Source organism: Copidosoma floridanum, unplaced genomic scaffold (assembly GCF_036245765.1).
Source record: "Copidosoma floridanum isolate Cflo_tuat_1 unplaced genomic scaffold, Cflo_Japanese_pri ptg000004l, whole genome shotgun sequence".
In the NCBI taxonomy this organism is placed as follows: Eukaryota; Metazoa; Arthropoda; class Insecta; order Hymenoptera; family Encyrtidae; genus Copidosoma; species Copidosoma floridanum.
In genome coordinates, this window is record NW_028321881.1 from 12,013,483 (window position 1) to 12,040,267 (window position 26,785).

The 26,785-nt window shown below is 31.7% G+C and overlaps 1 protein-coding gene across 1 annotated transcript in view; it reads right to left on the reverse strand.

Annotated features, from left to right (window-relative positions):
• Positions 1 to 26,785, reverse strand: part of DMAP1 (DNA methyltransferase 1 associated protein 1) — a 230,379-nt gene that overhangs the window by 12,540 nt on the left and 191,054 nt on the right. The window contains exon 4 of the mRNA XM_089597385.1: positions 11,081 to 11,235. Within this exon, the coding sequence (XP_089453511.1) occupies positions 11,081 to 11,235 (155 nt within the window). The remainder of the gene's footprint in view (positions 1 to 11,080; positions 11,236 to 26,785) is intronic.

Below are 26,785 nucleotides of genomic sequence, written 5' to 3' on the forward strand. Positions count from 1 at the left end.
TGGTATTGAAAAATTTTGAATTGCTTCAAGTTTCTTGAAATCAGGTTTTACTCCATAACCACCTATTTTATGTCACATTACTTCTGGGGTTAAAAATTCTCATTTATCTAGCTGTAATTTTATTCCAACATTAGTTTTATTCCAGCAATAATTTTTTTACTTTTATCTCAAGCTCTTGTAATGTTTTGGCAAATAGTCTAATGTTATCTGAAAATCTAAGTAGTTCTGTTCCCTGCAATTCCAATAATACGAAATCTATAAGTCTTTGAATTATAACTGGTGCTTTGCATAATCCAAATGACATATACGTATACTTGTAATGTCTGTATGGAATACTAGATACGAACTGTCTTGTGGCGATTTTCTAGGGATATTTCAATTTGACAAAATCCATTACCTAGAATGAATACTGAAAAAAATTTTGATCTGCCGATTTGCATTGAAGAATTAATCCCAACCAAATTAGAGTTGATAATAATTATGGAATAGAAATAGAATTTTTCATATTATAGAACGATTTAAGAACTTATGTTAATCCATAAAAATAGTAAAAATTTAATCAAGTTTGCATTAATTAATGTGATCTTGGATGTATTAAGTTGAGTTAATTAGTTACTTAAAATTTTTTGAATATACAGTAATGTTTCTCATTCGTAACATACACTTACATATTTATGCATACATACATTCGTGGAAAATTTAATAAGAAAAAAAAATTATTCTGCACTTTATCATTTATCTATTTAGAAACAATATTTTAACTTTAACGGTATCATATTGTTCTTTGAGTTTCTGCGTTAAAAAGAGAAATAAGCAACTGTACTCATAAACACAAAAGTTTCTTTCAAGTACGAACCGATTTATTTGGAACTTTGTATTTACGACTTATTGATTCTTCTAGGAAAAATTAGAAAATTCGGAACTTGTTTTTAATGTAAAAAAAATGGTAAAGAGTCCAACGATGGTGAGGGTCACTAATGATAAGGGTCGAAAGATTTTGAACTTTATGTCCATTAAGTTATAAGTGCCATATTCCCAATGCCTTGACTCCCAATTTTTCTCCGTATTATTATTTTTCTCAAAATGTATATTCAAATACTTTTAATCTTTTACATTATAACTTATTATACAACCCATCAACTATACGTGAAATTCTAAATAATATTACTACTATTCTAATTTTTAAATTGAAGTAATAAGGTGGAAAATCTTTACAAATATTATTCAAAACTTTTGTTGGAAAACTTAAATAATAATTAGTATGAAATAAAACAGCATCTTTATATGCTGCTATATAATGAAATGTTATAGTTTTTCCTTCAATAAAATTTGAAATTTTATTATTGAGAAATATGTGGATTCATCATGTGATATGAAAACTACACACTATAAATTAAAATTCAACTCATTACAATATATATTTTCTAACATACGTAATTTGTTAACCACGTGAGGAGTGAACAGATGGTCTTACATTTCCATTTTCTATTTATAATAATAACTTAAAAATGAATTGTCATTGATACGAAGATTACTTCCAAATTTAAATACTTTCAATGATTACTATATATATGTAAGCTTATTATTTTTTGTATTTTTCTACTTCCTTTTTTTTGTCGTCTTTCCTAATGACAAAAATAATTACTTATAAATCATCACCTAAAAAAATTTGTTGATTTCGAAAAGTTTTATTATTGTCACAGAGACCTCATAACGTAAATCAACTATTTCTAAAGTTCTGTTAGGATCATTAAAGCTGTATCACAAATATTTTGGTCAACTTACCAATAGTTTTTTTTTTAAATAGTTGTTTCAAGAATTTACCTTTATTATTCTCTCATCCGAATGATATAATTAAAACGTTTCATAATTTAACATTTAGAGAGAGGGTTACTTTAAGGATGTAAATATTAGTTTATTATGCTATATTATATGTTATTATGTTATAATAAATTAATATGTTTATTATGTTATAATAAATATTAATTATTATGCTGTAGACAAAAGTTTTTTCGTTTAAAAAATAATGAATTAAAGTAATACACAAAAAAATTTACCACCTGAGGGATTAGAAAAAAAAATTTTTTGTTTATTTTTACATCTTTAATTAAAAAATTCTTACCCATGTTGTAGTCTGACTCAAAAATTTTGTTTAACTAAAGAGTCCATACTTTACTCAATTACTTGAAAAATCTTGTGAAAAGTAATTTTATATTCATTTTAAATTTTATCACCTATAATATTTACTAAAGATAGAAGCTATGCAAAAAATTGTTGTAATAGAAATGTTCTCAGTAATTGCCAACTGCTTCTTCAAAAATTTCAATACTTTTGAGAATCATTCTCAATCAAACCCATGCTATTAACAGCTTCCTTGAAATTTTTATGACAATTTTTTTTAGAGTTTTAAAACACAAAGAACTTACTTCCACAGTAAAAAAAGCTCACTGGGTCTTTTTTTGAAACCTACAGTATTTAATTTACCTACAACTATTGACATCATTTTTATTTCCTTCTTTTGTAACCAAAAACGTAATATACATGAAAATTCATATACTTATTTTTTGCAACAATTAAAAACTTCATCAAACGTAATTCAACAATTAACTTTCTTTTATACTTGCTCAAATATCGTAAGGTAAATACGCTTAGCAGTACAGAATTTGCTAATTTAAGCATGACTGTACTAGATCAAACATATAATGTATGTCAATATATTAACATCTTTATGATGTCCTCTTTAGGGATAAATAGTACAAGTGCGAGAATAACAGGAAAACGTCACATGCACATTGCGCGAAGCGTAATAAGACTAATCATTACATATTAGTGCAGGCCTATAAGTTCAACTTAATAAATTTAACGTCACCAATTATGCTTTTCGCAATTCACATGGCATGGTTACTTGTTATCCTAGCACTTGTATTGTTCAGCTCTATAAAAAAAACATCAGAAACATATTGAAATAATGGTATACGTAATTTGTTGGATTAAATAGAATCATACTCAAATCACCAAATCCTGTGTTCCCAAGTTTATTTGATAGAAACCAAGGTGTTGAAGAAGTTTGCTAGTTATTTATAGATTTTTTCAACTTTTTTTTTGGAAAATAATATTTTGTTTGTTCTTTAAATAAGCTAGTAAACTGACATGATTTATCACATACTTAAGAAACTTTCGTAATCACCATGCAGCTTTTATAGGGCTCTTATATCTACCATCAATGTAATTAGTTCATTTACAATTAATATCTTTACTTACCTTTTCTGTCTGGAACTTGCAGAAAAGATATAAACGTTAAGGAGCATAATCATTTTTATAATTTTATGTAATCTTTCTAAGAACCAAAATACCGTAAGAGCTACATTGAAATAAGCGGGCTGATGAAAGGGCCAAAAGAGGAGCTTTTTTAAATTATTTTAGATGAAGGAAGAAATACTTGAATTTTCTTCTTATTCTAAAGGGAGGGGGGTTAAAAAATAATTCAAAACACTGTAGATGATCAAAGAGAGGCAAGGGAGGTTAATGACTAAATGTGAGTCTTACAACTACATAAGATGCTAGTGGGATTTTACCATACTACACGGTTTTCACGCCAATCTACAAAAAAAAAAAAAAAACTATAGTATCAGATGTTATAAGATTTAAACAAAGAGATTAAGGAAAATTACCAAAGTCAACTGTGCGTAAACAAACAATTAAATATTTTTTCAATACTTTATTTACCATAACTTGTTTCTTTAATAAGAAAATACTTCTGAACCAAGATATTGTATATAAATTAAAATCTTTTTATGTAATATAAACTTTAATTTTTATGTCATTGAATGAAGATTTGAGCGCTTGCAAATTATGTTCGAAAATTAAACTGAATGAAATGATTCATTAAAGTACACTAAACATAATATTTAAAAAATTTATTTAATAGTAGTTTTTTATCAATAATGAAAATTTTTATAAAATATTTTACTTAATTTTTCAACAAATATAGTATATTTAGGTAAGTGTGCTGTATCAGAAATATTTCCTTTATGGCCACCATAAATGCTATGAAATATTAACAATAAATTGATGAAAAAATAGTCAACGCACTTGAACTTGATGCAACTCGAATAAAATAATTATTAGAGTTCATTAGTATTAGATAATTTTAATTGACTTATCGGAAGCGTGAAAAAATAATTATCACATCTATCCAACATAGTGTGTTGCAGTGGGGGGTCCTGATTTTATAATTTTTTCTTTACATTATAAAGAGGCTTCAGTATTTAGAGGCCAAATAACTATGGGATGTAGCAAAATAGTTATTGTGTAAGTATAAATGTAGTGTGAATGTTGTTACACCAAATCATGTACTATATACACATCGCATGACATACACGTGTGCGTATACATGGAGATATTAATTAAGATCTGAATAAATGAACCCATGAACCCATACATACATGTACACGTTTGTCGCTTTATATTATTAAGTTTTTTGTGTGGGGCTTTCTCAAGTCCGTTAACTCGAGTCAGGAGCTGGTTGATATAGAGGCAATGAGGCAGTTAAGATCAAGCCGATCTTATGGTAATGGGAAAAAAAATATACTAACATATTGAGGCCAAATGTCGATCAAATTAAATCTGTAGAAGAGGCGGTAAAAAAATTGCGAAATACAAATTGAAAACTGTATGACTTCTACCACAAATAGTAGTCCCGGGGATGCTTACATTCGACTCACATACCTAGCATTCTCATAACTATTAACTTAATTGAATACTCATTCATCGGTATTATTTATTAACTTCTTCAAACATAATTTTTTAATTATTTTCAATGCAAACAGCAAAATGTATAACTGTGTGACTCTTAATACTAATTGGAAATTCTGTTCTCTAATATGCTTCTTTTGAACTCACGTATCGTATATTAACTACTCACTTCATCGAATATTTCTTTATCAGTATCATTTAATTTTTCTATTTTTATATATGTTCTATTACTACTATTCTGGATGTAGTACTAAATGTATTTAATAATTATATTAGTGTACAGTATTTAAAGTTTATATAACATTTACAAGTCATAATTAAAAATTTATCATGAGGTACAACCATTGCATAGTGAACTGAAATAAAATTTTATCTTTTTTTATAATATAAATTTTATTACCAGAGAAATTTTTTTCTCTTACATACTGTGGATAACCATTTGTTTAAAATGTAGTTGCATTTCTAAAAGGTTATGAAAAAGTTTTCAGACAGTTTTATAAAATTTTTCATTGAAGAACTTAAATTTCTATGAGGACTGTGAAGCATGTGCTTCATTACTAATTTTTTAAATAGCGCATTACTCGAAAGAAGTTTAGCCAAAATAATTTTATTATTTGTATCAAGTGTTACTTTATTATCATCAGGTTGTTATATTTTTAACATATTCACAAGAGATAGACCGCGGTTTCGAAGCTTAATAGTATAGTTCGAAGCTTATACTTTACCAAAACTATAATTTTTAATGACATCTAAAATAATTAGTAATTTAGTGTAGAAATCTAAACTTTAATATTTGGAATATCATTTATTAAAATAACGAACTTCAATTCGTTTGATTTTCAATTACATGTACCTACTATAAATAAGCATGGTCAACGATACTTTTCGTATTAGCCATTGCATCTCGAAAGGGCATTTGTAGACACACCTCACAATTTTTATGTACGGGTGTTACAGTACGTAAAAGTTCTCAATTATTTTCTGTGTCCAAAATTGTTGAGAAATTCTGGAAGCCCTATAAGTTATTGCATTTAATAAATCTTCATAACCTTCAATCCTTAAACTTTTTTTTTATTGTACCTCAAATACTTGAAGTGGTTGTACTTAATCATAAAATATGAATACATAAAAACTGCTGTGTCAACCTTAAGTCATACAATAACAAAGTAAAATTTTTATCGTTGGGCCTATAGGATAGTTTGTATGCATAACATTGTTGCATAGTTAATTTTTTATATTTATAAAAATAATTTTTGAAATATGCTATACTTTATCCTAAATCTCGTACGTAAGAAAATGGAAACCGCGTGATGAGTAAAATAAGATAATTTATTAAAAAAATTTCTTTAGAATGATTATCTGGTAAGTATGACAGGTACAAGCAAAGAAAAAAATTTTCTAGCAGTCCTGAACTTAATTCAATAATAACACCAAATTTGCAGTTAATAATTTATCATACTTATGTTTTTGTTAATTATGATTTCTTAAAAAAATTGGTTTTCTAGTTTTGCAGTTTTCTTTCGCTCATGATTATATATAAATACTTACATTTTTTTGAAGTGGAACATTGTTTCATAATGTAGGTCAAAGTTTTAATACGTTTTGTATTTTTGTTATTTAATAAATTTTCGAAAAAAAATCCATGAAAAATACATTCCGCAAAAAAATTAATTGATAATTTATAATTAAGCACTAGATAGTTAAAATATGTGACGATGATTTTAATTGAAACTTTTTTATTTATCTTACAACACAGTTATAAGCATTACCAATTTTTCTATTAATCAAACAGTTATTGAAAACTTTTTTAAATCCAACGGGTTTTTCTAAGAGCATTTTTCCTAAAAAATTGATGGGCAGCAAACGCAGAAAGGAAGCCCCACTAGTATGTGTGCATGTATATACATATATACTAGTTAAGCTCCGCCTCTGTACGCTTCTCGTACCTACCCCCGAACCAATAAGTAAATGTTTATATGAATTTTTATGAAAATGAAATTTATTAATATTATTTATGCCTCATATTTTTTCATTTTTAATATGCTAATAAGGCTCTTTTCTGTCATGTATTAAAATATTGAATGAAATAGATTAAAATATGTCATACAAGAAATTTCTATATTTATTTATTGTTGATTAGAACTTGGAAAACAAACATTATTATTGACGTCTCTGTGCATCAAGCCAGGGAATTAAATTATAATTCGTGATACGTGCACAATGCGAGTTTATCGTACTATAACTTTATTCGGTCAGTTCAGTCGTTCCACTTGTTGAGACATTTTTACTCCTCATTTATGAATTTTGTTATGGATTAAGTGGTTTATTTATTTATGCAATAGTAAATTTGGTTGTTTCTTACAGATTAAACTAGTTGTTAAATGAATTTTATTGTTAATGGGTATACAACAACAGTAATACTGGGATCTTCCAAATTTTGTATACATGTTTGTAGAGTTATATTTCATAAAAAGTTTGTTTTTCAAGAGAAAGGGTAAAAGTCATTTTTAAGATACAAGTTAGAAACTGACTCAATCAAAGGTTTTACCTATACTTCTCATGCTTTAAATTTGTACATGGTATTCGCGTTCTGTTGACGATATCGCAATTCAACACAAATAACCAAATAAATTAATAAAATAGTATCAAGCACCTTGTACTACATCTACAGATAAATACTTCATCAAATATCAAATAATCAAAGCATATGCAGGAACATTACTATATAAATATAACGCAACTTGCCACATTTTAGTATGTTAACTTATACAGATTAATTGTTGTAATGTTTTTCTTTATAATAATATGGTCTGGATTCTAACAGTAAAGCATACAATCATATTTCCATAGGAGTTGCACATGTTCCATTTATGCTACATAAAATTTTGGTTTTACTCTAGAAATCATTGTTCCAATTGATTTTTACTGTATATCATAGTAATTATCATTATTTTTTACATTATCTCGAACTGAACTTGACTCTAAATTATCTCTTTTAAAGTGACTTTCTTAACTCTTTGTGTTTATATTCGTTCAAGTTTAAGGTAACTATTTGTATTTGCAAAATCCGTTTTATAATTTATTTGTAAGTGATTGTACTTAAATAAAAATTTTCTTTACACGTTTGAAGTATAGATTCTTTATGATATTTCGATCACGTAATAATCACTTTCCAAAAACAATTTTTAATTAGAATATACTAGACATAATTTTCAAGTTGGAAAATTATATACCTAAATACTGTATCTCATCAGAAAATTTTTTTTAGGTCAGTTTGACGTATCAAGGAAACAACTTTTGTAATAGGTACAATGAAAAACATACTAAGGCTTGTCAAAAATTTATATATTTAATGTGAATCTAGTAGATGTATAAGCAGTCTTGATGTACTTGTTATCACATCAAATGGCACAAATGGATGAAAGTGACCCACAGGTATTTTCAAGCACGCACTCTCATGCCCATCTATGTCCTTTTTGATATCAAATACTCTCTAAATTAAAAATAAAAATTCAACTATTTTCTATTTTTATAAAATTTATTTAGAAATAAGTGAAAATGAGAAAAAAACCTTTCCCAGATACATACATGAACCCTTGATAGCTCAATTAGGAGAGCAACTGTCTAGTAAACAGGAGGTTGTGTGTTACAACCAGACTTAGGGCCGATATTTCTCTCATTCTTACTTATTTCCTAGAAAATTCGTTGAGTATCACAATGTACTGGGCTTGATGTTTAGTCAGTTAAAAGATATGATTTGTAGTGATTTCATGTAAGCTGCGAGGTAAGTGACAGAAAGAGCAAAGAAGAAGGAAAGCGAGAGAAAAAAAATGCATCGAGCGTTGTCATCATGTATAATATGAGTTCCGAACAGTGTAATATTATGAGGCTACTATAGAAAGTATGCTGTTCCGAAAAAAAACAGATACACATATGAGGAAATTCAATGCAAATCGACCATTTTGCGTCACAAAAAAAAATTAAAATTTTTTTTGAAGCACACCTTTACACCAAATTTTTTCATACTCTACATACCTCCAGAAACAAGGAAAAAATTGTGTACAAGTACTTTGGGCTTTGTGACACAGTTTTTATGCCTCTTAAGGGTATAATACTTAATATTTTCAAAAAACTAAGTGAGCATGATACGTGTGACTTGTACTACGTTTTTAAATAAAAAATTTAAAGCGTCTTTTTGTTAATTAAGTCCTGATAATCATCAAGTGAGGTTCCTCATGAAAAAAAAACTTATCGTAGTACAATATAAAACCAACAAGCTGCTTTAAAAACGTAGTGCAAGTCATACGTATCATGTTCGCGTAGTTTTTTAAAAATATCAAGTATTATACCTTTCAGAGCCATAAAAAACTGTGTCACAAAGCCCAAAGTACTTGTACACAATTTTTTCCTTGTTTCTGGAGATATAAAAGCATGAAAAAATTTGGTTCAAAGGTGTGCCTCAAAAAAAATTTTGTGACGCAAAATGGTCGATTTGGATTGGATTTCCTCATATATTCTTCAAAAAATTTAAATTTTACACACCAAATTCACAGGGCCTTTTATTATTTTGTTTCTCAATATATCGTGCATTTTTATGAATAGTATTAAAATTTCTTCCAATGTTTGTTTACATTGAAAATCTCTTTTTTTTTTTATTAAGGTGGTTCTTTACAATGGTGCCTCGCCGTATCAAAGCGACGCAGGCCCCTGTTGTTTTCTAATTTTCGATTAGCGTATAACTTACAACATAAAATGTCTCGTACTAGTACTTGACTGCAATATCATTGCATTTATATACAAATAAACATGCTAATAGAGTATGAGTTGTAAGAAATTTTTTTTTGTCGCAAGGTTACGAAAATGACAAGCACGCCCTTATTCAAGCAGACATTGCCGATTGCTGCATGTATTTATTATAGACATACAATCATCGAGCGTCTTTCACCGCACAATCTTAACCTCTTCACTTTTGTTTTTATTATCAGCAGAGAGATTTATCTTTTTTTGATGCTCCAGATAACCCCACTCTTGAACAATATTTAGTGGTAAAACCCATCATAATTTTCTAATCGTAATTTTCAACAAATACTAATCATAAAATAATTTTTCTAATTAACTTATCACCATATTAGTAAAGGGGTGCCTTTTAAATTGGCACGCGCAACCTGAACGTCTGCTCGTTTATGTGGCCGACATTTTACTCTCGCTGATCGATAAATGATTATTTATACGATTAAATATTGTATACTATTTTCCTGATAAGCCCTAATTTTTGTTATATTATAAAAATGCTGAAATGTTTTTCTTTCATTTCGAACTTTTTTTATTACGATCTTAAGTCTACTTTACGAGATATTACATTATATCGTAGAGTGTAACAGTAACCTCCATAAGAGTTGATGTTACAAGTGCAATTTTTAACTGACTTGTTTTCGAAAATTTGCCTAATAAAGGGACTTGACATTTCGAGAGAACATATTTTATATCTTTGATAACGATCCCTCCAAGTTTTACTGTAAGTTAAAGTAAATGGGTTACGTGAAGAACCACCTTAATCTCACAGAAATTGATTGGTTTAACGAATGTTGATAATTAAACGGTTGGAATTAAAGGGTACATGGCTTTAAATCTTATGATAATGGGTAGATACTTTAAATTTAGATGTATAATCATAATGACGAGATGCATGCATTAAATTTTTATTTTTATCGCTACTGTGGATCTCAGAAGCAAAATCAGAAATAAATTTTCAGATTTAAAATGTTACGTCTGACGTTCTAATAGTACGTCTTTAGGGGGTCAATGTATGAAGATAAAGATTTAAGAAATTAAAAATTGTAAGTCTTGAGAAGTAACAACATAAATAACATTAATGTTCTGAATTCAACACTAAAACTACTAACATCTGGGAGTTAAATTGATCAAAATATGCATTCAAAAATTAAAAGAAAATGTAATATATTTAATATTGCTGTTAAAAATTTTATTACTGTGTTTCCTTTAACTGTTTGGTGAAAAAAAAAAAATAATAATCAAGAAAACCAGTGTAGTATAAACTATACGAAGATCCACTTTCTCAGTAATAACTCATTTACGTGACTGATTTAAGATATCTGTGAAAAATCTTGTTCGTTTTCATTGAAATATTACTGCCACGTGTTTACACGTATCAACAATTGAAAAACTCGTTCACGATAATAAATTAAAATGGATTAATATTTCTTACTATCTTATATTGTAGGGACTCTATACGATTCTCATTTTATGAAGCATGCTCTAGTTAGAAATTAAGTATTATTTAGGCATTTAAAAGAATTAAATTTACCTTTCCAGGAGAAAGTGCTTCATACTGATGTCTAAGAGACTGTAATTCATAGTCACAAGTAATAAGAGCTCCTTTTAATTCATAATGAAGCATAATATCACTGCGTAGTTCATTAAAATGTTGACATATGTGTTCTGTTGGAGGAGGATTAAAATCTGAAAAAAATTTAATCCCACATTTAAATAATAGAAACATTTATGCCTTAGGAAATAATTGATTTTTAAGTAAGACTTCTTTACTGTTTATTGTTACCATGCAGCATATTTTTATGTGAGCTTAGAAAGATTAGTAAGACTTCATGTATTGCATTTGGTCAGTGGACACAGGGTGTTCATTATCGGATTACGAACTCAAAAATCATTTTGTGTGGTAAGCATAGTTAAGACAGAGAAGTCCACAAATTTTTTCATTTATAGCAACGTATCCACATTGTTGGGGATCTCTCGTTTAATCAACTATGCTTCAAATAAAAAATTATGAACTGCCCTTTATTAAGCATTAATTGTATTTTTTTGAAAATATTTCACGTTTATTGATTCTTATATTAGATAATTGTTAGCTGAAAAATTATTTAACAATGAAAAAGAAAAGTGAAAACAATCACAGACAAATAATAAAACTGAAGGAAACCTAAAGTGATTTTTGTTTGAAATATTTGATTCTTCAGTTTGCAAAAACCACAAAAATTGTTATTATGCAGTAATCATACATTGCACGATCATATGTTCAGAATGTTTCAGTCGAGGAACTTAAGGGACGAGTCGTTATTGATAACAAAAAATTAAAATAATTAAAAGTGATATTACAAAACAAAAAATATAAGGCAAAGAATATCATAGTACTAATGTAGAATAATGTATGCAAACTTTATGACGTGTGTGGTGATGAAGTTAAAAAAAAAGTTGGAAACAAGTAAGAAAAGAAAATCACTACTGATTCGTAAAAAAAGAGCTAAAATTCTTGTGACGCGAAAGTAAAAAAAGCAGAGGGGTGATTAAGCAGCAGCAAATGCATGTAAGCTAGTGGTAAGAACATAATAAAAGTACTATAACTAGATAAGTTATTCACGAGAGTGAGATAGACTGGGAAAAGGAGTAAATAAGAGGGGTGTTTCATAAAAAATGCCAACCAAGATATTTTGACGAATTTTGGTTCGTCTCCGGACGTATTAATAATAAACCTGAAATTTGACAGCTGGACTATTGCAGGTTATTTTTATTCACCGGTAAAGTTGCGAGAACATAGTTTTTCGCAATTGTCATTTTTCCTTGACTAATTAAAAATAAATGTGAAGAGTAATTGAACTTAAGAAAATGAGGAGACGACTGAATAGATTATAACATTAGAAAATATTTTTATTTTAGACTGACTTGTTGTATGACAAAAACTAAAAGACTGACTTGACTACAACGGACTTTTCAAGATACACAGATTTATTTTTTGGAGAGAGCTAAGTATAGTGTGCACGCTTGACTAGGGTCAAATCAGAACTGAGGCAGGCCTGACTCGCGCTGTTCATACCTCTACTCAAACACATGCACACATACACCCACATATACCTACAGCCTATCGATACAGTCGTGTACTTCAACACTACCTCTCGACTTGAGATAGCTGATAAACTGTAAAAGTACAAAAAAAGATATAATTTTATTTCACACATTTAGATTATTTTTATTTTCAATTTTCCATGGCCCTGAAATCAAGGTTCAAACAAGCCAAGGATCACAGTCATCTGACGAATACCTAACTTCTTGTCTGAAACAAAGTAAGTCATGTTAATCATTTATTTTGGTTACAGACTTCATTAAAAATGTGATTTCTAAATTTTTCGTGGAGCTCGATAGGCAAGGCTTTTGAAAAAATGTCTGCCGCTTGTTCTTGAGTTTCTTTAGTACTCAGCCACCTTGCATTTACCCAGCCATAAGTGATAGATTCCTTGACATAATGTTAATGAATTTCTGTCATATGTCTTAATTTCCTACAGCCACTTATTTTTTAATTTAGTTCTGCTGCCTTGTTGCTTCTTCCTATAAAGACGGGTCTTCGTTTATTTCAGCCAGAAGCAGGTAGTGAGTAAGATCTTCTGCAGACGTATCTTTATCTGCCATGTCTGTGTCATATTTTTTGAAAATTAGATTTTTTATGAGATCATCAGCGAGAGGCAAACCTGTGAAACTGACGTCTTTAACTGGATTTTTACACTTTAAGTTTGTATTTGTCATGATTGCTTCTGATTCTATTGATTTTTTTGGCCTTCCTGGTTTTAGTTTACCGGTTAAGTATAGTTAAAGTAAGAATTAATATTTTTGTTTTTAACAAACAGCAAAAAAACGCCAAGAATCGAAATTTTTCAATTAACGTTTTTAACGAATAATTTTACACCTAGACATCTAAAGTTTTAACAAACTGTAGCATTCGACGTGTAGTATTAGAGGTATTTTTTTGGAATTTTTTCCTTGCATAAAAATCCATCAAAATATCTCGGTTGGGATTTTTTTTGAGCAAGCCCCCCTTTTCCTGGTCAGATAGTTATTTCCACCGATAACAAAAATCAGAGCAATAATGGAGCCAAATAAAAGCCATGTAAAAAAGGTTTTATCAGAGTCAGAAGGCAGAGTCTTTGTTTACGAATACAGGACAAAGAATCACATAATAAAAATAAATACATGCATAGGTTTAAAAAAATTAAAGATAGTGTTATTAATGCAAAGCCAAAATGTAGAGGCTATATGACAACGGGAAGCACATATCTAGAGCGCAGAGATTATAGAAATGGAGGAGAAATGCATTAAGTGAAAGAAAGATAAAAAAAAATTAAGCAAAATAATAGTATGAAACTTTTTATCACTCCAATAAAGTAATATGTTGAAAAAAAAAAAAAAAACAAGGAATCAACTGTAAACTGAGATTATTAAAATAAAAGTCTGGAGGTTCTAAGTGCAAGCAAAATCGAATGCATATTAAAAAATTAAAAAAGAGACAAGTAGAAGACAGAACAGGTTAACAAGAAAACTATGATCCATAGGGAAAATAGGAAAAAGCAAAATCATAGAGGTTAAAAAAAAAAAAAGGAAGAAAAAAAATCAATAGGCTACAGCAAAAATTTAAAACATTGAAACGGTACAAAGATTGGATTTTATAAAAATACTTGAATGATTACAAAATAAAGCAGTGGTTGCGTAAAACAAAAAAAATATAAATATATGATGATAAAAGATAATTAGGAATATAATATTACTAATATATGGATTGACAATAATTGTGCCAGAAGAAGAAAAGACTTACAGATTTGATTAAAGATGTTAGAAAAGAGAAAATAAGTAATAAGAGGAACTGCAAGTACACTTATAATACTTCAAAATTTAGGGCGATGGGTAAAGATGGATCCAAAAAGTAAAGAAGCTAAAACAAAACCAAAAATGAAAAAATTTTAGTATTTTACGAGGATAAGTAGAGATAAACGAAGCCGAGGATTAAAAATGTTGTCATGGAGTACAGTAAGTGACAAAATAGTTGTGTTACAGAAAAAAATTGAATTAACTGAATGTTATTGCATAACAGGGGACGTGTGTATGAAAACATAATGAGTCTCAATGGAAAGTGTACTTAAATTTGAAACCCAATTAAAAAGCACTTGTACTTAAATACACTAAAATTTTTTTGGTTAGCAGATGAACAATCGTTGTTAACACACCCCCTTTTTTTATTTAAACTTTGACACGTCTCAGGCACGCTGTGCACCCTGCAAATACAATGGTACAATAAAAATCGTTACTTGTGTAGTAAAGAAATTGCTTAACCACGTCAGTGAAATCAGCTTTTTATAGCTCTACAGGAATAAAATGGACGGTAGAAATCAAGGCGGTCATACAACTGATTTTGTCTCTGTTGTTGCATATGCGTAGTTACACACATCCATTTATACATACATACATAATGTAGCCTTTTTACTTAAAAAAGCGACCGTAAGCTAATGACAAGAAAACTGTCTTTGTTTTGACTAATGAGAATAAACCTTTAATAACGCATCTCAGATTGAGTGAACACATTATAATTATGACTTTCTTCATCAAAACCTAATGACATATCAACAAAAAAAGATATACTAATAATTTCATTACGAGTGCAAAAGTCAGTTGATGAAAAATAAAAAAACTATAGAAAGACTGTCAACTTTTTAACTAACACTTGTTTGAAATCTCATAATTTAATGAAAAAATACTCATTTATGAATGAGAGAGTATAAATGAAAAAATTTTGGAGCTTTATAGGGGGCGCGGGAGAGTTAAGAATAAAAGGTGTACAAAAAAATAAAAATTATTTCTTATTATAATAAAAGATTATTTATTAAAAAATTAATTCCCGCTTTGGATAACTTATTTGTTAGAAGCATTGAGTGACATTATTACTGGCATAACAAGCAATATTTCTGATACATAAGTATCATTAAATTTATAGGCTCACATACAGATGGAGAAATTGTTTACAGCTCACTTAGTCCGTATATGTCTTATTATCATGACAAATAACTTTCCTATTAAATTTTAAAAAAGTCAAAAACTATAAGTTTGAAGAAAGCTCAAACTATTCGCAAAAATAAAAAAAAAATTTTCCTGGGTGAGGATTAAACACACAACGTCCTGTTTTCTAGACAGTTGCTCTACCATTGATATACCAAGGAGACGCGGGCTCACACACACACCGTAAGTTCTTGATTTCCAACTGTTTCTCAACCACAGCTCGAATGAAACATCTTAATAAGCTTGATCACATAAGCGTGTTAGTGAACTATTTGTGTTATCCGCTTCTTTTGTTAACTCTGCTACATTAAAGAAATCTATGAGTAACATGCAATTTTTTTGGATTGTGCAAATATAGACTACACAAACCTCACTTGCTCCTTCAAGTATACAGTTATAAGGTTTCTATAATGCAAATTCACTAAAATATGCTGTTTTTTTTGTTCTCATTGATACAATTACCATAAAGTCATTAAAGACCTAAAATCAGAAGATGTTTTTGCATAAAAATACGAATACGGCTATTATCTGTTTAAACTGATGTAACGCCTTAAAGGTGAGGCATAACTCTGCTGTCGGTATCATATGTATAAAAATTAGATGTTCCTTACGTATTTTCCTACAGTTAAAGTTTTGTAGTAATACAACTTACAATTCACACCAAGACTTTGTTCTTTGTCTTCCTTTGCAAGCTGTTTGAAGGGGGTTAAATCGGTACAGTCAGCCTCAAAAGTTGATTTAAAATAAAAATTAGTGTTTTTTATTATTGTTATTGATAAATTATGCGAGCTATTCCATATCATTCAGTAGAAGATTACTAATAGGCGAGGAAATAAAAAATTAACACTTTAAAGTATGAATTATGCGCAATGTTTTGTTTTTCACCTGCTGTATATAAATATACCAGTGGCATTTTGTTCAAACTTTCAATTAAAGTATTTCTCGAACCGTGACGGCAAGCCGTACGGTTTCTGAGACTTTATTGTATTGTTAAAATGATGAAACTAAACACATTATAATTTTTTGAAGACTGTCGCGAGAAATTTTTTTTCACTTTAACGCCCTTAAGCAGTCACATTCTTTAGAAGTTCGCAAACAACTCTGAGAAAGCGGTAAACTGAATACTATCCATCCTAGGCTTTCAATACAGAAACTAGAAATCTTTAAAGGAGTTCAACTTATCCTTAGTTTTATCTTTCGTTCTGTTCTCTCACCTGAATAACAAGACCTTTCAGAAAAAGATGACTCTGATTCTACTCTCATCAGCTTTCAAAGATAAGTTTAAATCCATTGTTGTATCATTGACTATGTTAAAATTTTCTGAAAACTTGGATACTTACTACACTCTTCAGAGTTATTCAGTACATCTGAAAAATTTACGGGTTGTAACATCAAATGCTATGCTCTTGCAGCTAACTACTCAGAATCGTTATTTTATTTTTAGGAACTATCACGGATGAGAAAATTTCCGATGCTCAAGGATGACAAAAGTACGAAGCAGGTCAAGAAATAATGAATAAAAAAAAAATATTCAAAACTAGCTACAACCTTCAATTATTAAACGATTTTTAATTTTCAATTAAAAAATGATTTAGAAGCGTTACCCACAGCCTGATTCTCAATTTAAGTGTTAGAAAATTATAACTATAACGTTTAATATATTAAAATAATTTTTTTCGTACAAAGCAGTAGGTTGAGTATATTTTAAGCACTAAAGACAATTTTTATAAAATTTCAGCTGCATTCTCAATTGCAGAAACTTAGCTTCAGCAAATTTCTAATTACATTTTATATACTTGAAAATTATTTTACACAAAAATCTTTTAAAATACTAGTAACTGAAAAATAAGAATCAAACTATCTGTTTTTTCTCGGAACTACTTTTAGTACTTTTCAGACATTGTAAGGTTATGCATCTCAAATAACACCGAAGGCAAAAAAAAGTTTAAAACCAGCCACAACTTATAAATAATTAAAATTATTATTTAACCCTGCCGTCAATTTAAAACAAAAGGTTGTTGACTGCGGTCCCACGCTTTTTTACAGGATGCAAGATCAGCAGATACTCCAACTGTTTGGTTATTTACTCGTAAAGAAAAATATAAAAGAGAAAGAGAGAGAGAGAGGGAGATAAACAGATATTTGTTTATTTAACGCCAAGGACCAGAGTCCATATGGCGAATTTCAACTTGCATATTTCTAATGTTCCTATGATAAAAAAAAATGTATAAGATTAATTAGACACGAAGATTTACTACTTACAATTCTGAAAATGTTTGGAACGCTTAAAGTTTAGTGCTTAGTGCTTGCTCATCGTACGCTCAATTACAATAAGTTAACAATAATAATACGATGATAGAAGAATGGTACGTACAAAAGTTTATAATACTGAAAAATACAAGTAATAGAGTAACACTTAGATACCTCAAATAATTAAGTATTTAGTCACGCAAAAATAAATAATTATATATAGCCTCCTTGAAGCCTGACAGTGAGTCACTCTGATGTATGTTGCGAGGAATCTCATCCCAGAAGCGCAACGCAGAGAGAGTACAAAAAACCAGTAATATGAAAGCGGACGAGCCATCAGATGAACAAACGACAACGCTTCCCACCTAGTTGATCGACGCAACTCATCATTGACTACAAAAATTTTGGCCAAGTAGCCCGGTCTGCCGGTCCACAAAACTCGATACATCTGCAGCGCGAGAAAATATTTTCTGCGCACACCTACTGTCAACCAACCTAATCGACTATAGTACAGAGCTATTTCCAGATCCCCTCTCAGCTTTAAAACATATCGCACCACTCTATTACAGAGACGATGGAGTTTCGTCTTTAAATATCCCGAGAGATCCAAATAAACTAGACACGCATAATCCAGATGCGGAAGCAGCAAGGCTAAGGCCAGCATACGTCGGAGTCTAACCGAAAGAGCATCACCCCTAATGTGCAGCCTTTGAAGCACCCCATGGATGTGAGAGCTGATCTGAGATACTTGACCGTTCCACGATAGGTCCTCCGACAACACAATCCCCATGCTCATCATCCAGAACACAAAATGGACGGGCTTACCCTCAACTATAATTTGGGGTAAGGCCGACTTATCAAGGTGCATATGGGGCTGGGCCAAGACAAAGATGATTGCCTTCGTCTTGATATACTACAGCTGCAACGTGCTCTCACGAGTCCACTCCTCAACAGCAACCACATCCCGGTTACTAAGGCTAATCGTCACTGGGAGATCCCATGGAGCACGTGGCTTACTTATCTGAAAATCATCAGCAAATAACAGGGCAAATAAGAGTGCAGCCATCTCAAAGCACCATCTTAAATATAAAATTATGGCGAAAACCTGGCTGAGACGGCGATAACAGACTTTTTTCTTTAATCAAGTCATATATTTGCCTGGTAATAAGATGGCCAAAGACTTTAGCAAAATGTGGTAAATTTGCCACAGGACGGGTATCAGAGGGCTCCAGAGGATTCTGCACTTCGAAAGGGGTGAAAATGGTGGAGAGCTTCCAGACTTCGGAGTATACACACTCACTTAGTGATAAATTGTACAAATGCATGAGATACGGGAGCAGCACATCCGTGATGCCTGGAAAAAATAAAAGAGAAAGATCATCTCTGCTGCATCCCTTTGACGAGGAAGCACAGCGGGCAATAGCTGTAGTTACCTCGGTCACATCCAAAGGATGGAAGCTAAACGAAAAACTGCGTGAAGACAGGAGCGTCAAGATAGTCCACAATGATTCCAGAAAACAGGGTGGATGACAAGTTTTGACCGAGGAATAATACGCTACAACGGTTCCCACTGAGATAGCATGCAGGGGCGACTTGGAGCCGAAAGAAACTAGCTGATGCTTATGCAGCATGCGCCAGACTTTTGAGCAATCTGTTACTCTCTCTAATGAGTGCAAAATTTATATGTCTCGAGCAGACCGACCATCACGCTTAGTCTCAGCACGTGTTCTTCTAAAAACTGCTAACAGCTGCAAATCAACGTTCCGCTTCACCCTTTTATAAAGTCAACCCCGCTGTTTGCAGCGTCTTTTAAGTTCCTCTGTAAACCAAGGGGTTATTACTTTCCAAGGCTTCCAAGCTGCAAAGAGAGCACATTTGTCTAGCACCCGTAAGGCAATGCTTTTAAAGCTCTCGAGTGAGACGTTGACATCATCGCCAAACAAGTCCAAATCCTCAGCTATCGCATCACAATATTTCGCCAAGAAAGTTTTAGGAGAGAAACGACGAAAATCAAGAGCATAGCAAGTTGGCAGTGGCACGGCAGATATGTCAAATTTGTAATCAAATAGTAAGTAATCATGTCCTTCTATAAAAAAGACCACCGATTGCTCGGAAAAAATAACTTTGTCCCCGGAATAAACCAAAATCACATCTTACCAGGTATCGATATTGTCTGTGTGATAAGAAGGACCAAAGGACACCAAGAAACATGAAGATCTATTTATGAGCCGGCGAAAATGCTTCGCGTAGTAGTCCGTATCATCAGATAAAAAATTAGAGTTAAAGTCTCCTGTAAAAACGGAGCATGAATAAAGAGGGACGTAATTACAAAGAGATTCAAAAAAACGAGTTAGTAATTCACCTTTCGGGCGACGATTATCAGAAGCATAAAGCAACTTCCTACCAGAGCTCGAGATCACCTCTAAAAACATCATCTTAGTTTTCCCAAGCCCCACTATCTGGGGTGTCCCGAGGACACGACACATGAGGAAGTCTCGTACGTTACAGGCAATGCCTCCACCCTGCATGTATTTGCGTTTTCCAGCAGTGGCTTTAAGTGCTTGATCAGTTCACGAGGCCCACAGACAGCGAAAAAATGCGAGGGCACTCGTCATACCATTTTTGACAAATTGGACTCAGCTGCAATGCATATTTTTTGGAGCCATCATCCTTGCGTGCGTACACACGACCATCACGCATCCAAACATGCTTATCAGCACACTCACGGCCACGATCCTTGGCTGGTAAAATACTTTAAAAGTAGAATATGCGTAATCTGCGGGAGGTACTCGCATAGACAAACTTGAGTGTCACTACCACTATTTTCAAACAGAGTAGAAAATTTTATTTCTCCGAAAGAACGCTTTTCCTTAAGAACATGATCACAACTGCCAATGACTTAAATCCAACTAAAAACGAGAGAAGGCAGGAAGTACACTCGGCCTCAGTCCTCTCATCCGTATCAGCTCAGCTACCTGCTCCGACACAACTCGTTTTCGGCGGGAAATCACGGATCTTGATGACATCGTCATTGAATTTTAGAAGACCCAAAATAGTTAATATTTTTATAAAAACACGGCAACACGATGGGTTTAGTACGACGTAAAAAATCCAGTACAGAAAATAATATGCATGCGTAAATATGACTACAGAATACATACAGATTAAAATCAGTTATCCATTTAACTTCTACATGAAAACATGTGATACGCATGCTAGCATAAAAGATAAAAGAAATAGTCGAGAGCGCTCTCAATTCAATAATATAAAAAGATACACAAACAATGATATCTAATTTTTCAAACAAAAATGTAAACAACGGTAGTATAAAGTGTTAGTAAGAAACTCAGCTCACATATAACACTCACACTCACACAAACATCTCGAGCTGCTCACTCTCTCCAGATGCTGGGCAGGGCATTGGCCGCAAAAATGTAAAATGTCTAACTATGCTTATACTGTCACGACTGATGCCGCTCTATGATGAGTAGTTGGCTCTGCTAGTACAATCATCGCAGACAAAACAAAAACAGGGCCAGCAGCCTCAGGATAAGAAAGTCACTATATATAGAGTTGATACGATGACGATACGATGACGATGACAGAGAACCACGCCAGATTCACTTCACTAAAATTGAGTTCATGCCATGCAGCTATCAGTAATTAGTCAACCCAGAAACTGCAAATCCGTCGAGGATAATAGCTCGACAAGGAGTTGCAGTAAAGGGGCTTGCAACAGACCTGGAACAAAAATGCCCACAGGCACACAACGGCAGAATTTCTCTGCAATGCCAGAGAAAAAAAGACAACATTAAAGTCAAAGACTTACCCGGCAGAGAGAGAGAGAGAGAGAGAGAGAGAGAGAGAGAGAGAGTATGACGGAGTCATTTTTCTTTTTTTCCCCTGCGCCGAGATGCGTTCTAAAGGGGGAAATTCATAAATACCTATTATAAGACTAATCGAGACGCGGGTCAGGTCCGTTATTTTATTTTATGTGTGAGAAATCAGAGAGAAGACATATCGCCAAAGGAAAGCCAAAGAATGTATCGTCCTAGTATATAAGTGTCTACCTGTGTAATTGCGTATTATGAAATATTTATAATTACCGCGCCATTGTACTAATCCAGTGTTGATTTATAGATGAGGAGTGTATGTATATATATATATATATATATATATATATATGTATCTGTATTAAGCGTATGTACTATAAAGTGCGTTACGTTCGAGTGTGTGTGGATAATGTCCTGTCGGTAAAATTTGGAAGTATGTATGTTGATATAGCGCAATGATGCGCGAGGCCGCACTAATTGCTGGACCTAACGCATCATTCTTGCAGTAGCCCACGCGCAAAGCAGAGCTTGAAAGTACTTCGTGTTTTTCGGTGGTCAATAGAGTAAGTGTTTCGAAGGAAAGATAGAAAGAGAGGAAAATCCAGTCACCAAGGGACCTGTGCCAGCTACCCCCAACCTCGCACCGCCGTCGCGATCAAGGGCCATCAGCGCTGACCTCCAATGCAAGGACCCGTTGGGGGCGACCATCAGAGCGTAGTCAGCGACAAGGTCACCATCGCCGAAGGTTGCCTAGAGATTGGGACGAGGATGGTAAACCCCAAGGCAAAGTATCGTGTAGTGTTATCGCGAGAAATTGTGCGTGGAAGTGGGCGTGTATGTGTCGGCCACGTATAGCCAGGACGAGTCGCAGGAGCCGGCCCCTGGGATCGCGAATCGAAGAAATCGGTAGAGCAAGAGAGAGAGAAAAAGAGAATCGTGATCGTCGCGTATGATGCCGTGTGCGTAACGCCAGATCGCACCGAGATTTCCATGCGTAGACGCCTGCGTATATGTTCTCACATTGAATAAATTGACTGTCTTGATTAACTTAATTCCACCGCATTATCTATTGCATGCCATTGGCAGACAGTGTCATCTTTTTCAGGTCGTGTGAATCGTTTCTTCCTTGAAGAGCAGTCTTCTTCCCGACGGGCTACCCCCAGCGGCACCTTCTCTGGGAAAGGAGTTAAAAAGCCAAGCCGTAAGTGTCGGAATCGTGGAGAAATAAGTTTTCGTGTTACAGATGCTGAGTGGTGATCGACGGGTTCGTGTACGTGTCTTTGTACGTTGCTTCGGGACCGCCCTGGCCGTTACACCCTAAGTGTCTCAGGACGCGAAAACGCAACGTTAGAAGAGACAATGTGTGTATAGAGATATTAGGGGATATTTAATTAGTTTATCTTATTTCTCTTTTCATGGATATTTAATACATCTTTTTGATCTTTTTTTACAATGATGTTACTGTGTCCTGTTATTATTTTTGTTTTCTTTGTGTAGTCTTTTTAAATCACTAATTTATCAGGGGCAACCTGGTTACTATTTAATAGGATTTGACTTTTATTTTCTATATATTTATTTAGATTGTATTACACTTATCTCACTATCAATAAGAGCGATATCAGGCTACGTATAATAAATTGACAAGTGGCCTATCAGATAAAATTAATAAACAATTAGTCTAAACTTAGTGAGAAGTGGAAAGCTACTGACTAAAGCATCGCACGAAGAAATGCGCCTAGCGCGAATTCTTAGTTAAAACTTTTTTGTCTTATATACTATGGAGCTAGTACTTGCTGACTTTATGCGTTAAAGCTTAGCAGCTCGCTTCGGTTGTCACTTGATACTTCCAAGAGCCACAAAGTACACAGTCAGCTTTGTTAGTGGATGGCTGTTGTTAAGAACCATCTCGAAATATTGATAAAAAACTTCATGAACATTGTTTATTACATAGACTAACCATAATCATGCTTAAAACTATTACCAATACTTTCAAATATTATGTTATACAACTTCGAATTTTTCTAAATTCATCGATACTAGGGTAATTAGCATAATGCAGTTACGATACATCGTTGTTCGTAAAAAAAATTTTTTTTTCTTATCGATATAATTAATTAATGCTAAAATTTCTACTTGCAATGGAACTTTTATTTATGTACACAATATTGTATTGTTGTGTAGAGAACTAACGTAAATTAACAAAATTATATTATGTAACAGACAATTAAATACTTTAACTGAGACCACAACATTTATGCCAATAACGTCAAATTAAATAACGTGCTGTCTGATTAGCCTCCACATGACCAACAGTATTAGGAATTTCTGTCTCATATTTCATAAATAAAATTTATTAATTATAGGTTAAGTTCATTTCCTTTATTATTAGATATGATTGTTTTTTTGTCATAGAAAATAAGTTTGTATGATATACCCTTGTGATTTTGATGTATTTGTTATTATTAAATATCGTAGAATGTAGCTCATCGTCCCGTAGCATAAGTATGAAATAAAAAACAAATATTTACATGTCTAACAAATGTAAGAATAAGATTCGAGTGAGTAATGTTAATACTAATTGTTTCGTGGATATTAATGCAGTAAGTCATTTTTTGATTCTTGTTGCAACAGTATTTCATAATAATAGTAATTACCCCTAAAGTTGTAGTGTAATTATCTAAGAAACCTTAAGAACACTAAAAAAGATGTACAATTCACGTTGGAATTACTAGTTACTCCTATTCTATTTTATTTTTACTTACGGGAAACGCATAAATTGTTGTTATCTTACCGTAAATTGTAAGTATATGCATCAGAAATCAAAAATAACTGTATAAGACCTATAAATTTCGTAGCGTGAGGCATTATTACTTATTTTGAACTTTATTACTATATTTAGTTTTAATATTTAAAACTAAAGACTTTGAAACAGAATCTTAAATATTTTCAAAACGTAGCATTGGTATTTCAAAATTAAAGGAATTTTTTTTTTTATTCTAGATACATTATTTTAACGTAACTTGCGTCTTTAAATCTCAAAATATGTATCGAATATTCTGATTACCACGGAACACATAATTTTTAAAAAGCAATGAAGGATATCAGAAATTTTGTTCAAATTTGCAGAAATTCATCTAGTTAATAATATTTGAAAGCTGTCAAGTTGTGTGATATAACTTAAGAAACTATCGACAACAATTTTCAACATTATTATGGTTAGTCTATAAAACAAAAAGTGTTGATAAGATTTTATTTGAATATTTTTAGATTTTGTTCAGACAAAGTATATTGTTTGTAATTTCGCGCCAAATTTTCAGCCCCAGCTGAGGGCAACAGGGACTACAATATAAGTAAATTGTTTGGATTACAATGTTAGATAATTGTACTTTTTTGCTGTAGTCTTCTTTCTCGAGCCAAGTCGATTAGCCGTAGAACCTGCGAGATGGAGCGGTACCAGCTTTCAAGAGTTCAACACGGCAACATAGTAATTTTCCGTTTGGAGATAATTATCTGGGTCTTGGAAAAATTCATCGCTTGCACTTTTATGACTTAACGATGCCACGCAGAGACATTTATAAACTACTGTTGCATCAGAGGCAAAAAAGAAGGGTAAGGAGATAAACAAACAGGCTGTGTTGTCAATACCTTTTTGCCGACTTTTAGGGCTCGTATCACCTACGGTCATTAGTAGCAGATCAGCTCAACCGAAGGTGAGAGAAGTATACACAGTCCAACAGTACAGCAGGTAAAGCGAGATATTACGCTTATTTTTACACGTTCTTTTTTTTTACTTTTTTACGTTTGAATACCACAGTGCTTGAGTCGTTGACAAGACGATGCACTTCGTGCACCTCAAAATCAAGGAATAACTACGTTAGGTGAATCGAGCGCACCAAATATTTTAATAGTTAGAATGGAAATCTTTTAAGCAACTAATCAAACTTATATTGATTAATTAGCCAATATCAAAAATGGTTTCATTGCAGCATTTGTTTTCGACTGTATAGGGACCCGCTGCAAAACGGTTAATGGGTATTGAAATTACTTAGTCTAATTTTTATGTCACTTAAGATAAATAAGCTCAGTACTTTGATAATTCTCGTATAAGTTCGTTTAACCATTTATAAAATCTAATCAATCTGTCTATCGTAAAATCTCGCAGCTTGTGCCATCTAACTGAACTGCTTGATAAAACTGAAGAATTGGTTGGAGCATTACAAGATCAAAAATGCCCTGTTAATCACTGCGATTATTAAATAATCTGTGTGGCGTACGAAAAAAAATTTTAGTTGAAAAAATTTAAGTAATTATAGATGTTCTATAATGGCTTATTAGACACATTTTTAACATAAAATTTTCGTTTTAAAATTAGAACATATAATGTCATTTATTATTATTAAATAATAGAATGATGATTAAAAGATTAACTTTAAAGTAAATGTAAAGAGTTATGTCTATTTGTATGATTTCGAATCGTTAGTCAAAGTACATTTTTATAACCTGGCAATGAGTGCTGTTATTTCTAATGAATCTGTATTCTTGAAAATGTTTGAAATCAAATTATAAAAATGGTAAATTTGTTTCAATGCAACTTACATTTTGTATGATACAAGTAGTATAATACTTTTTAGTACTCATACTTTTTATTTTTAAAGATAAAGATTCATTAGAAAGAATGCTATTCATTTCCTGAGTATTAAGGCTTCAGAAATTTCTAGCAAAATAATAACTTAACACATCAAACTTACCCAAATTTTTAGTTTTGTTAAAAGCTATTTTGATGGGGACGTCACTACTTTTCAGGATAATACCATTTATTTGATTTTTTTTTAAATAAACTTCATAATACTAGTATTGCTCATATTAGAAAACACTGGATAGAAACGAAGTCTGTATAACATAGCTTGGGTCATCTACCATGGTTCCACTAAATCTCTTATTGAAGTTGCTCATATAAAGATATTTAAGTATATGAATGTGTGCAGAAGTTAACTTATACAAAAAATTCATTAATTTACCGAATGAAATGAATTTTCTTACAAAGTGCAGTTTCAGGATTTTTGACTATGTTGTTTTTTACTGTTTCTTTCATTTATTAA